Below are 15,105 nucleotides of genomic sequence, written 5' to 3' on the forward strand. Positions count from 1 at the left end.
TTCTTTACCTTAAAAGAAATATAGGACACTTAGAAATAAAAATTAGTATAGATAAGGTTTTAAACATAACTTCAGTTGTTTTTAAGGTTGAATGTTTAGGAGACACTGGCGGTGGGAACTGGACTCTGATCAACCTGGATCAGGACGGGACGCTGATCACGGCAAGAACATTAAGGACGCCGATCACAGCAAGGACATCGAGGACGGGGTGTCAACCGGAGTCGGAGCGGAACCAGAACATAAAGATCAGCTAAACAATGGAAAAGAATGGACTTTTGTGGACTCTTGATGAAGGAAGAAAGAGGAATTGAAATAGTTAGTGGATTATTAACAGAAGCTTATGAAATGTTTATGATGTAATTGATTATTAGTTTCTATATAAACCGATAGTGAATTTGAGTCAGGTACCATTCACTACGGTGGTGGTCCAACTCTGAGTTGTTAATAAAACCAGCAAACCTAGAGACCTGGACTCTGCCAATTTTCTTTAACACTGATGAAGGCCATACAATATTTCTCTATCTTTCCTGTATCCTCCACAAGCTGCTAAAGATATCACAGAGCATTTTCCCAGTATTTATAAGGTTGAAGAGGCAGGAATAATTGGGCACTTGAAGCTTGGTTTGTGTAGTAGCACAGCTCTGTTTCAGATTTGATCAGTACCTGGTTGAATCCAGAAAGAACTGGAGAAGGTAAAGACCAAAGTCCCAGTCTCAGGTTTTGTTCACATTTCAACTTGATGATTCTGTCAAGAATCTTGACAGTGGTAAATGTCTAAGCTGAAAAGTCCACACACCAAGCATGTCCTGGAGAACTTGGGTTTCCATTCCACCTCATACGAACATGCCTCCATCTCCCCAGGTCTGTTCTGCCTTCCAGCAACAGAGCGCTTCTCAGACACAACACGTCCTATTTTAAAGTTTTAAGTTTGGTGCCAATTTAATTTGATTTCAATTACCTTACAGGGCAAATTGCATGAGTTTGTTCTGAGACGTACTAACCACTGTGGAGGCAGCGTGCTCCCTTCCCTGCGAGCAGACAGCAGCTGAGTTAGTGCCAGTTGCACCTGACTTCTTACCACCAGCAGACAAAGCAGACAAAGCAGACAAAGCTTCCAGGTCTCCATGTACAAATGGTTCCATTTATTTACATCAGCACAAGCCATCCTCCACTTGGGTTTGCCTGAGGAGAGCGTTCACCCTTTACTGCTCAGTCTAATTACTGACTCAGACTAATGGCTCATTACTGATTCAAATTGCTCAGTCTACTGGCTGCACAACTAGGCCATTAACATTTTCTAGAGGTAAGACTCTTGGAAACCAGCAGGAAGAGAGCCACAGGATGGGCCAACTTGCCCACAATTGCAGCAGAGAATTTCCCTGCAACAAAGCCTTCCTTTAAGCCCATTTCTCACAGTTAAACCCACAAAAAGGAACCCAATTCTAGATGTTTAATTGACAGGAATTTTAAGTTGTTCATCTTAGGTTCTTCAAATTGGTTCAGTGCTTTCTTGTAGGTTGCAAACTCACTGTGCAAAGCTTTTCACAACTCCATACAAGAGTCACGTTTACATGCAAGTAAGTGTAAAACGAGCTCAACCCAGGCTTTGCCTTCTGTGGGGCCATGAGATCGTACATTTCACCCACATCACTGTGCCTGCCCCAGGTTCAGGGAATTGCAGATGCTATTGCCAGCTTTTGCAATAGGGAAACAAAGCAAGTCAGAACAGGCCTGAAACTTTATGCACTACAAGAGACTTCATGAAAGAAAAAGGGAGTTCATACCACTCAAGACTTCATGACTAACACTGACAGTTTATCCAGCCCATATTTACCCTATACTTGCACTATCTTTTAATCCTAAATTATAGAACCAAGCTTCCTTTCCAATTTCCTTCATTCAGTTGATTTAAAAGTGGTATCAACACCTCTTACACAGTGTTCAGAACAGTCAACAACCACTAATGAACCAGTATCCCAACTTAGTTTTTTTTTTTTCCCCTCTTCACTCATTTCCAATCTCTCCACTTCTAATTTACTCAGTTTCCAGTTTTAAGAAGGAAGACTAAGTGACTTCACGGAGATAAGCAATGACATGGTTTCTTTTTACATCCCTCTCTCTCTCCTGATCAGCCTAGTTTTTAAAACCTGCTTGGTGACTGCGAAAGACACTACTCATGGCTGCAATATGCCAAATCTGTAGCTTTGAGATCCTAGAGCCCCAGCATTCCTCACATAAAGAAAATAAAGTTTTGTTTTGTTTTGTGTTTGCTTGTTTTGTTTCAAATGTGTGACACAATTTCCCTTTGGCTGGAAAGGAACATTCTGCATTCTTTAGGCAGGAAGAAATCCAGTCATGTTGGCTCCAAGGATGCCTTTCACTGCTTCTTAAAACATTAACAACCTCCCAGTGGAAGAGAGGGGGGAGATCCAGCCCTCTAGGGGACAGCATGCATCTTCCAAGTCTCTCAGGCCTTTCAAACTAAGCAGCAACTGGAGTAAATTAGTACAAGAAGCTCCTTAAGAGAAAGGATTGTACAAGGAACAAGCCAGAATAAGGAACAGACAGCAACAGAAATCGACAGGTTCTGGATATCCTAATCCCACCCAAGAAGAACTGCATTCCCTGACAAAGGTCCTGGAAACTTGCAGGATGAATTCAGCATAGAAAGAACAGTGGTAAGTGTCTGAGCTGAAAAGTCCACACACCAAGCATGTCCTGGAGAACTTGGGTTTCCATTCCACCTCATACGAACATGCCTCCGTCTCCCCAGGTCTGCTCTGCCTTCCAGCAACAGAGCGCTTCTCAGACACAACACGTCCTATTTTAAAGTTTTAAGTTTGGTGCCAATTTAATTTGATTTCAATTACCTTACAGGGCAAATTGTATGAGTAACTGGCATTGCATCATACAGCAACAGCAGCAATGTAAACATGGGCAACCAGAGTATGGTATTTAAAAATAAAAAGAATTTCTTGCCAGCACTCTTGCCTGTTCTTTGCAGAAAGCTCCACAGAGCCACTTCTGGAACTACATACCAAGCTACGTGACCATAAAGCCATTTCATTTTCTTTTGATCAGTAGTGAAAGAGCCTGCGAGTGGAACTTCATGTTACCTCACATCTTCTGGTGATCCCACCATACCTATTGACTCTCAGAAATTAGGCCTAAACAGGATGGAGAAGAGGCCAAAACATTCAGAGAAAGAGTATTATTATTGATAACTAGCCTTTTTCTCCTTCCAACATTAATTTGTCTCCTCTAAAGGAGAGCTAATATGCTAGTAAAGTCTTCATTTATTACCCAACAGCTTAAGCTTACCCATCTGCACTATGTTTCTAATGCAAAGCAGCCTCCATCCAAAAAACTGTTTTGCCCTGAAGACTTGAAAGGCACCAGCATCACACAAAGTTTATTAGCTCCATATTTTACATTCCTGTAGAAATGGAACAAAAGCAATCACTTTTGAGAGTCTTAGCTATTCCTTTTCCTCCTGAAAGCACCCACTCTGTGCCAGATAATGCTCTTTGACACAGAGACCCTCATCCAGGGATGGAAAGAGGAGTCTGCTGTGCAGCAGGAGAAGTCCAAAAGCTCCCGAGTCAGATGGCAGTCACCCAAAGTGATGTCAGAAGTTTCCAAGATGTGCCTCTACAACAGAAAGGTGATCACTGACCCAGTTCCTGCTGGACCCCCTCCTCATCCTGCCCTTTTTGTCTTCTTGCAAAGGGCAATCTTTGCAGAAAGAGTCTAAACACTCAGATAGAATGGATGGTTATATGCACACTGGCTAGCCACCAGTCTTCAGAGAAGTCAAACCTCCAGCGACCACCTTGCTTCAAGGAAGCCAGGCTGTTCTTGGTTTCAACTTCTGTACAACAGGACCTGATACTGGAATTTTGAATCAAGGTAACTTAAGTCAAGCAAAAACACTGATAAGTAAGCCAAATTCATTTTTAGATTAGGCATTCATTACTAGCTGAAAAAGTAATGCTAAGTCCATCAAATTTTAAATCAAATTATTTCAGCTTCTAAAAGCCTCCTTGACTTTAGAAGGCTTATTTAATAATTGCTCACAAGCATTTTTCCAACATGATGAAGAAAGGCTAGAGTGGCTTGTGCAGGGGCTTCCAACAGATATGAACAGATTCAGAATTGGAGAGGAGAGAAAGTTTACATGATTCCTTGAAGCATGCTGGCCCAAAGGGAAACATTTTCCTTTTCTTGACAGCTACTGCATAAGATGTTTCTGTAGCCACGTAACCAGGTGTACCATTCTTGAAACAGGGTGCTACAGGCAGCACCAAAGAGAATCAATTTATATTACAAATTTTAGATTAATTCATTCCATTTACAGGGTTTTTTTCCACATGTTCCAACCTCTGAGTTAATAAAGGGAGTGAAGTGGGAAAAACAAGTTCAGATGTTTTCCCCTTTTGCTCCTGTTTCTTATGAAATCCAATGTCAGCTGCTTCAAATTCTAGAAGAACAGATCAAGCATACTCAGGCAGGAAGCCTACAAACAAGCCCCCCTCAAAAATAATGCAGATTTCAAGAGCTACTTGATTTGCTTATACTTCAGGCTAGACTAGCAATGATTGCATTAACAGAATGATAACAATGTGTTCAGGTGCCAATTATACATTAACAAGTAATTACAGGTTTACAGAGACATGTACTTATCTAAAATAAGAAGCAGGCTTAAGCATTCAGTCTTAAGTAGTTTTCCTTGCACCTTTCTTCTCCCTACATTTTCCTAAGCTACTATACACAACCAATAGACTAGAGAACAGATATGCTCAAAATGCATCACTGCTCTGAACACAGCAATCTATAATTCCTGTTAAGTGTTTTCAGGACTGGATTGACAGTCCCAGCATGGAAGATGTTCTTCAAATTAAAGTATTGGCATCAAGGTAGGTATTTTCCTGTGTTTTGAAGGGTCAGGAATAATTGGTTTAGAGACTTGGCAGTAAAAATCCTGCTTCAGATATCAAACCAGGAATTTCTCCCAGGAAACAGCCTTCATCCTCACCAGCAGCAGTGAGGATGCATTCAGCACCATTTTTCTGTACTAAGGAGAGAAACTCAAAAGTTGACTCTGAATAGGGGGTAGAAGGGAGAAGGGCTGAAAATCAGGGTGTGGAGAAGGCCTAACAACAAACTTGACTGCTCAAGGTATACTTCAGTGGTCACCCTCCCAAGACTATTTCAATGAATGCAAATCACAGGACACAGAGAAGGGCTACAAACACACACAGAACAATGACACATCTAGTGCCTTGTTCAGGAAGGCCAAGGACTGAAGAAAGGAGTGTAAAGAAGGAGGACCAATACCTAATGCATAGAAGAGTGAGGTTTCCAAGCACAGCTAGGGTTTAATCCAGCTCTGCTCCAGCTGGCCAGAGGGTTTAATGCTCTGTTAAAAACCCCACCTTTCAATGCATATAAAGCCACAACCATGACACTGGCACTCCTGACTCCCAGTGTACTAGTCATATTGATAGTCTTCCTAATCTCTAGGGATTTTACTACGAAATGCTCAGTAGTTAACTTCAAGGTGAACAAGCAAAGGTTATTCCGTGCCAGCTGCCCCTTTGGGAAGCTCTACTTTCATGTACTACATCTCAGCTGACGAGCACAGAGCAGAGCGCACCATTTTCTACTCCACAGGGTGGTGCACGAACAGACTGTCATCTTATTCCTTCTACTGAAGGGGGAGGTCTAAAGGCACATAAGCCTTCCACACACCAAGCCCGCTAAAAACCCATGTTCTGAGCTGTCTCAAGGGACTTGGCTGGGCAGCTGCTATTACAAAACAAGTTGCTGAAGCACAGGACTCCACTCACCTTTCCTTCCCGAATTGCCCTGGCTTGATGGTTTATCAGTTACAGAACCTAAAGGGGATGAAAAAGAAAGAAAAAAAAGATATTTATTTAGATGCTGAATGATCACACAGAACATGTAATGTCACATTAATACAGTCAATATCTCAACTCACAAAGTGTTTTACTTGCCAACAGCTCAGTTTAGGATTCAGGGAGCCTGTGGCTTCAACCAACTGGGATAGCATAAGGAGGTTTTATGCATTAAGATGTTCAATCAGGATGAGAGTAAACAAGAAATCTTTAGTATCTGGATTCAGTGATTTGGAAGAGCTCTGAGCGTGATAGTAAAAAAACTGGAATAAATCCAAGGGCAAGAAGGAAAGATCAAAAAGAGTCACTTCTTTCATTTGCAAACGTCAGAAAGAACAAATCAAACACACATGGGAAGAGCGTGCAGAGGATGCAAGGGGCAGTATTCTAAAGGAAACGGATGAAGTGGAACAATTTTCAGAAAATGGATTTCAACCATCCCCTGAACATCCCCAGCTGTTTGAAAAGGGACACTGAATAAGATACAGCAGGTACTTGAATAGAACATATCTTGGGTTATTTAATATAACTTAGATCTTCACGTAATATATATGATTCTACACTTGTTTCTGCAGTTTGCTTTAGTGTTTCATCACAGTTTTCCACTAAAACTTGAACTGATATTAAAAGCTTTTTGAACAAATCCATTACCAAAGTGTATAAAAATCTATTACAAGCTTTTTTTTTTTTTTGGAATAGCTTTATTCCCAGGAAACAGATTCTTCCATGCACCATTACTAAACAGTTCCAGTGACTACTGGTCCTTCAGGAAACAAAACCCAGCTCCAAAGGAGGCAGCTCTGACAGGCCCAAGAGTCTGGTCAAGACAAACTCTAAACGTAAACTCTATTGCCCAGGCACTTGCAGATCAGTTCATCACAGATCTACTGCTGAATTACAAGTAGGGAGCACATACCCAATATTAGTCATCATAGGCCTAACATCTGTGTGTCCTACAATACACCATGACTTTACTTTCCTGGTGACAATTTTATGAACAGCTCAAGACTAAATGAACAGATCAGCAAAACTCTAAAACATGCCCTACCAAAACCATATACTGGGAATGGTGGAAGAAAGTTGTATTCTAAAGTTTAAGCCAAATTACTGTAGCATTTCACCTCACAAAACCAGGATATTAATCTTATTTTCCTTCCATGTATCTGTGAAACACCAAGCAGCCCCTCAAGCTACATTGACTCACTGTTCTCAGTTCTCCCACTCAACTCAAACCCTCATGCAAGTCCCTATTTGCTTTTTTAGCACAAAACACCCCTACAGCCAAGAGGACACCAAATAAAGTGAGAAGGATTAAAAAAACCCAAGTTCGACTGCTGTCATGCTCGCATCTGAAGGGCAAGCACTGCAGGGCCATACAAAAATCTAGAGCCCAACCTCATTCCATTTGAGCTGTGGGCTGCTATATTGAATGGTGGGGAGTGAAAACAAACAACATCACTCTGTTTTAAGTACAGAAAATGATGGATTTGGGCCCAATAAACCATAGGGTGACAGAGCAGTGTCAGGCTGAGAGCCCAGAAGCATGTCACTTAATCCGAGTAACCACCTGGCTCTAGACCTTCCTCTTGTGAGCTGTGGTGCAAGCCTAGGTGCTGTCCAGCCCCATGACAAACATGAGGATCCTGGAACTGAGTAACATGATCAGAAGACTCAAATCCCTTACAACAGCAGGGCCCCAGATTTGGGGGCTAGTAGTCAACAACTACCAGTTTCTCACAGAACCACCTTATCAAACTTTTAACTGAAGTCACTCTGCAGGTAGAATGACTCCATGGCCCACCCAATACAGCCCAAGAACAACTTCTTTAAAATACAGCTCATGGAAAATAGTTATCCCATCTGTTACAGGAATCTCTGGTTTTGATGTACACAGCAACACTGTGACTCTTGCCTTGGCTACCACAGGCTGTTACCTTAGTGTTTTTTCTCAGTGAACCTTGCAGGAGTGCCTGCATCCTAACTGCAGGGTGGACATGCCACAGTCCAAGCTTCCTTGCAGCTTCCAAATGCCAGCAAGCACACAGGGAGCTACAAGCACAACTGCAGGTTAAATCAGGTAAACTGGCCAAATCACCTGAAAAGATTAAGCACTCTCAACAGGACACATTCTCCCCAGCCCCTTTCAGTTATCAAATTAGTATTTGTTGAAGCCACTCCCACAGTACCTGAACATACAGGAGTTTTGTTCTGTACAGAAGAGCCGCTAATAGGCTTGCCATCAGGTGTCACACACCAGCAGTATCCAGTGTAGGTATGGCACTGCACCTGTTTAATAAAACAAAGAGCAGGCATTTCATTTCTCACTCTATCACCCACCACTTTTATTATAATCCAGCATCTTAGTGGAAGTCCCAACCCAGCTGCAACACAAACACATGCTTCAGAGTGAGAAGGTCACAGAGAAGAATATCTGATAACGTTACATTTTCTTTCGCCCCTCACCTCCCTCCCCAAAGAAAGGTTATTTCTCCTACTGCAGCTCCTTTACCTGCAATTCAGGAGGCAAAAAAAGTTACAAGTAGTCAGCTGAGAATGCTTCAGTTTGGGGATGCAGCAGTTGTGTCTCAGCACATTCCACCCTCTGCTAAATCCCATTTAATATTTACCATTAAATAGTTGTCCCACTGCATCCCAGCTGGGATGGGGAAAGGCCACACTGGCCCAATTCCACAGCTGCTGCTTGAGAACAGCACCTGTGGGTGTTTCAAGAGCATTTTGTTCAGTAAACATGGCTGGAAAAAATGCAACACTGACTTGTTATGTTAACAAACCTTCTCCAGATAGATTTAAGCTCTCTCGTGTTACTACGTCAACCTAGGCAGTAGGAGCAAGATCCAACATGCTTGCTCTTCATGTATTGACAAGGACTTAAGAACATTTGATGAAGGCTCTAATGAGCCAAAAGGTACACAGCATAAGATTCATCTTGCTTAACTTTAAAGCTTCTACTTCCAAACTGAGCATCTAGAGTTGCCCAGTTCCTTCCTTCACTACAGAAGGACACCAGAATGGCTAGTTCAGATGTAGACCTCTAAAGTGAGAATATGTAATTCCCGATCTAGCAGACTGGTCTTAGTAACATCTATGCAGATATTAGTTCAGTAGCACTATAGTTTCATCCAACTTAAAAAAAAAATCTCATTACAGCCTTTGCCTCAGCTTTCACAGAGTGGTCAGCATTTGGATGAAATTCAGGATGCCTTTGACTTCCCTTGAGACAAAAGTAAATTATCATCATAGGCATCTGTGTAAATACTAACAGGTTCCAAAATCCTTTCTAGCAAACACACTTTCAGTTGCAGCTGAGTGTGCACATCAGTACTTCCAGCATCTTGAAACTGTATAGAAATGCCTACATTACTATAAGCTAGAGATGGCTCCCTCAATACATTTCTGAAAAAAAAAAAGCCATGAAATGAGATCACTTCAGAAACTGCCATTTTATTTAACTTGTAAGTTGAATTCTGTCCATTCTTTCTTTTTCCAAAGAAGTTCATTGAAGCCAATTTCACATTCCAGTCTTCTCCACACAGAAGAGATGAGTGATGGGGTGTTTTTGTGCTGTTCCCTTCATTAGGGATCCTTCAGAGCTAAACCATGCATTCCCCCTTGCTGACAGCTGGCTCTAATTCCCTAAGGTAGCAGAGTTTGTTCAGAGACTTAACAACAGTTTTTTTTTTAAAAGGCTTTGAGTATCACATAAAACATGATCTAAGAGCAATTATAACACAGTACCACGTGTTTATCTTGGGTTTTACTAAAGTGCAAATCAATCATTTTGCCTCAAGCAAATTCACTTTTAGCAGTCAAAATCAACAATAATCTCACGTACTCATGTTACTAAAGTCACTGTCACTGCTATCTGCACACTTTCATTTTTATTCTCTCAATATATCGTAAAATTGATTGTAAATCACTCAAAAGCACTATGAATATAATTAGCAATAATCAAGTTGCAACATATTTCTCATTGCTCAGTCTAATCAATTGCATATTCAAAACAAGTGTGATGGAACTGCTTGGGTTTCTCTGTTTAGCATTTATCTTTGCTGCCCACCCACACATTACTGCATTCCCAACAGCATAAGAAGTTGCCTTTACATCTGAGCATTAATTGTAAAAATCCTACCCAGAGAAGATGACAAATTCCAGGACAGGGTCTTGAATTTGTATGGCAAGGCTATTCCATGTTACACTACAGAAAAAATCCAGCATACCCAGCATTTAAAAAATTCAAGTGTGAGTGACTTGATAGTCCTTTAGCCAAACCTTCAGACAATAACAAAGTACCTGGCAGAGGAGTCCAAAAAATGTATTGATATAAATTTAGGATAGGTTCATTAACTAAGAGCATGTTATGCAACTCATCTCAATGGAGAGCTAACAGTCACATACACTCATTTATGCAAGCCAAGCACGTTACATTCATAAAAGCAAAGTAATTTTATAAATAACTAAACTAATAATGCTGATCTTCCTTGGACTGGTATTGCATGACCCTTTCTTCTCCTTGCCTCCATTAAAAAAAAAAAAGAAAAAGAAATAAATCTCAGATTGGCAGCACTTTCACAACCACCACGTTCTACTGCAGCACCAATGGATTACCCTACTACAGATAGTAGCAGCAATGAAGTCTCAGCCCTCATCCTAAAGGCCAGACAACCACCCATGAAGAACAGACACTTCAGAAACCTCAAAAATATGGCAGTTGGCTTTCCTGAATGTCTTCATGTTGAGAAATGCTACCTTTCACCTTGATATCTGACCAGATCTCAGCATATTTAGGTGTCATAACAACAGTGGCCTACAGTCTAGAGTTTGCAGCTTAAAGGCAGGGGAAAAAACCTGGTATACTTTTTGTCAGTTACATAGCACTGATATGGCATTGAAAAAAATGTAAAGGCAATAGCTGATCCAGTACCATTTCTAAAGACTGTGTGTAAACAAACTCTGTAAAGTGTCAACTATTCCAGAGCACCTATAGTAAGGAATCTTGAAAATTTGGGGGTTTACTTTAAATTTTTCCAATGAGGTTCCAATTATCTTACGCTTGAGTTTTTGTTTCTAAATCCCATTTAAATATCCTACCTGACATCCAACATCATTCTAATCCTACTCCCACAGTAGCAAGATTTTTAAATACTGTTATAATCAGAAGAATAAGAGTGTAAAACTGACACCTGTTTACTGCACAAATCTATTCTTCAGTTATTGAGTTAATTTGGGCTCTAAAAAAATACATATTAGAAAAAGTGTTTGACTTTTTTCGGTTCTCAGTCTTCTAAAGCTAATCATCGTGTCAGAGAAAACACATTATCATTTTATATACAAAATAAACTTGATTGCTAACCAAGCCACAGCTACCTAACACTCATTACTGCTGGAAAGACACATGACAGAATTTGACATCTCAAATCAACAAACACCTGTCCAACAGCTGAACATTTTAAGTTATATAACATGGAATCAGAGAAATAAAAGCTGCAAATCATTTGAGGTCTTCCAACAGATTCCCCATTAACAGCTACACTTTCAAAAATCAAACTGCAGTTTAAAGCCCTGCAAGCACCTGAATCCCCGATTGTTCTGGACACTGTTCCTATTTTGCGGAGGGGTGAGTGAGATGCCATCTCTGCTGAAGGATGAAAAGCATAAGGGACAAACCCAACAAAAATTGCTCTGCCGCCACTGCCCAAATTAAGAGCGTAGCAGCAGCTCCTCTATTCCCCCCTGCCACTACAATGTGTGAAATCAAAGAGCAGCTAACACACTAGCCATTGGCCACATGAATAAACACCTGCCCTTATCAAGTTCATTACAATATGAAAACATTAAAAGTGCAGTCACTAGCAGACGAGTCTGCCTCTTAATTTCCTGAGGGGAATAAGAAGCTGCTGGTTGGGTTTCTTCAGTATCTCACTGGCAATGCCAGAATCAGATTCCCAAGCTGTCCAAAGCTTCTCAACAAGCAAGCAGCAGCATCCCTTTACAGCCACTTGACAAAGGAGGATCAAAGAGTTGCTTCCAAAGATAAACTGGAAACGGTAGAGAAATTGCATGCACATGTATGAAGGAGAGAACAGGGGCAAAGCAGTAATTCTGTGATGGTTAAAACCAGTCTCTACGGAGTCATAGAAAGCAGAAATTTGCTGTAAGTGGCTGGAAAGCGCCTTAGACAAGCACTGGGCTGAGCACAGGAACAGTAACACTCAGACTAGCCTTTCACTGCTGTTCAGATGAAAAGTTTGGTAATGATTCCTATCCCATTGCAGAACAGACAAGCATTTCCTGGCTCCTTCCACAATGGAGGGCAGAGAGGAGAAGGGAAGAAAAACATCCCTTCTGCATTCAAAGCAATACTTCTATGAGAGAAGAAAAAACACATCCAGTTTTTGAATGGCACTGCTGAGGGTGAGGGCAGGCGGCAGAGCTACTGCCCACACTCACAGCACAAGGCAAGGCTCCAAACCCTGGCTGCACCCAGGTGCTAATTGTAAACACTACAAAAACAGTAAATAAGTTGTTCCAAGCCAGTAGTTCATTTGGTCTGACACAGAGAGCAGAAGCCGCAGTGTCACACAGCAATTATTTAATCAAGCTTTTCCTTTGTTTGAGACATTGAGGCTCATCTAGAAAGTCCTCTGAACCCTCTGATTAGTGGCACACAATCAGCACACTGGCCTGATGGCTATTTATCCTAACTCTAAGCAGTGATGTGTCTGTTCTGGTTTAAATGTCTTCCTATACTGCTTAGACCCTGGATCTTGTCATACTTTGTGCTAAATTGTCAGCTGACTATTGTCAGAAGCCTGCCTTGCCTTTCCAGACAATTTGAGAGAGCTATGAACCAGTCTGCATCTTAAGTTTGAGCTTCTTTGGGACTGCAAGCCCTTAAATCATTCTTGTCACTTTTTCTGTTCCCTGCTCACATTTAATTCTTCCCAAATGATGTTGTGCAGACAAATATTCCCACCAGGGCTTTATGCAGCAGCCATCTCCCTCAAGTCTATGCACCATTCAAGAAATGCTTGCTCCACAGGAATTCCATTATTCATATAACCAGGGACAGAAGTGATTTGTGGCAAAAGAATCTTAGCCATGGTGAAGGTCATTCCCAATACACACTCTGGCACAGATACCATTTATAGCTCAGGAGAGAGATCCCTAAGAGAGGCTCTTTGCTTCTGACACAGAACACAACCCCTTAAAGTTAAGAATGACCTTATATTGTCACTTTCCTTAAGGATGTCCACTCCTGCTTTAAGAATCTATTCCTTTGCTTTCTTGACTGGTACTTCTTTGCAGAAATGCCGTATATAACCAAAATTGCTACCTCCTTACCCACCCATGGGTTATCTTTAGCTCAATATACAAATTAGAAACACAATGAGAGCTGCAGGAAGAAAGCAAGTGCGTAAGTAGCAAACAAATCTGCAGAGCAGTATTCACAGAGAGCTCTAGCTACAGTCTTTTATAGAAGGGATGTCTTTTAATAAAAAAAGCCATAGCCATCTACTAATTAAAGCCCAGATTCTTTATGAAGAAAGAGTTTCATTAATCTAGCAAGACAGACTGTGTTCTTTCCTTCTGAAAGGAGAGGTTAAGTCCTTGAGAGCTTAGTATTGCTAGAGTATGAGTGCAGAATAATGGAATAATAGACAGCATCCAGGGAATGTGGGACATGTCTACACAGTGTCCTGCAGCACCATGCTGCATTAAAGAATGAGTTTGTAATTCTGCCCAGCATCATGCTACACTAGCCAATGCAGAGGAACAGACTCTGATCATGAGGTTGCACTGAAGGCTGAAAGAGAGGGCTCCCCAGTTCTTCAGAAAGGGGTCTGTTTGTGGGACTTAGGAGAATGCAGTACTTTGCACATGCATTAGCATAACACAGAATGAAACTATTGCTATGGACCATAATATAGATCACTCTTTCCAAACAGACTTGTATTACCAGATGTGGGAGTGCTCTGGAAGCTATCTGATAACAGAAAACTGCTCTGATAAAGTCAACCCAGTCACTTGTCCCATCGCAAGGCAACAGGTTTGACTGATGCACTCACTTTAAGAGAAATCTCAGAGCTGCATCATAACTGCACCAGCAGCTGCAGTTGTGAGAGCCCTGAAGTCAAATAAACTCTCCAAGGAGACTTGCTGTCAGCCACTTGTATGCAGACTTGCAAGGAAAAGAAACCACAGCTAGACAGTGGAAGGTTGCAGCAAATAGCAAGACACACCACAAAAAGCCCCACAAAACTACACCCCCAAAGCAGGGTTAATATTATTCATGTTCATATTAATCTGTCTGAAATTGATCCCGTCTAAAACCTCAATCTTTTCTAAAAAAACTGCTTGGGGGAAAACTATGAAGAATGCAAGTCTCTCTCAGTCCATGGCAACAAGCCCAATGGCACTAGGCAGCAAAAGAAAATGTGCAGATTACCCAACAGAGCCTGTTGTTTATGAAGAACAGATCACAGCAGGTTAAGTGCAGCATGGAAAGGGAATGGCATTTATGCAAAATACAGCATAACAGCAAAAAGGGGAGAGCAAGTCTTGGGAACAGAAACTGGTTTTAGTCATGTCCAATTCTACACAACAGTACATGACCTCAGTTATACAGTTAATCAAATTACTCATATCAAACAAACATTCTTATGTTGTCAATAACTCAAATTTTATCTGTGTGCTTATATTCCTGTGGACTAAGTGCAGAGAGCTTTTGTTATAGGAAGTAATATTCCCCACACAGACTGAAATATAAAGAAATAGCAATTCCAGAGCAATTCATCAGTCTTCTTCCATTTACAGTCATCCCATCACACCTGCAATGCCACCACCTCTTCCATGCTGCAAATCCATGTCACATTTTTAGACGTGTAAGCAGTGCTAAAAAGGGATTTGAGAAGATCTTTGCAATACACAAACTCCCAGAATAAGGGAAGCAGCAGACATGGTGCATAGAAGCAGTTATGAAAACCAGTGAATTGACAGGTGCCTGCTCCTCTTCATGCAGTACACAAAACCCATTATAACTAGCCATGCCTAAGAAAACCAGCCATCCAAGCAACAGAATCGCTGGCAACACTTCTTTTCGGTCTAGATTTTACAGACAATGAAAAAAGACAGATTATACAAGTGTTTTAAGATACACAGGATATCT

General features: G+C 41.2%; 1 protein-coding gene across 5 annotated transcripts in view; it reads right to left on the minus strand.

The window, feature by feature from the left end:
• The window catches only part of SMOC1 (SPARC related modular calcium binding 1), a 144,565-nt gene that overhangs the window by 73,776 nt on the left and 55,684 nt on the right, over positions 1 to 15,105 (minus strand). For all 5 annotated transcript variants that reach the window (XM_068399282.1, XM_068399284.1, XM_068399283.1 and 2 more), the window contains exons 4-5: positions 8,105 to 8,204; positions 5,850 to 5,897 (exon numbers count right to left, since the gene is read on the minus strand). In XM_068399282.1, coding sequence (XP_068255383.1) covers positions 5,850 to 5,897; positions 8,105 to 8,204 — 148 coding nt within the window. The remainder of the gene's footprint in view (positions 1 to 5,849; positions 5,898 to 8,104; positions 8,205 to 15,105) is intronic.

This window comes from Nyctibius grandis, chromosome 4 (assembly GCF_013368605.1).
Source record: "Nyctibius grandis isolate bNycGra1 chromosome 4, bNycGra1.pri, whole genome shotgun sequence".
Taxonomy (NCBI): Eukaryota; Metazoa; Chordata; class Aves; order Nyctibiiformes; family Nyctibiidae; genus Nyctibius; species Nyctibius grandis.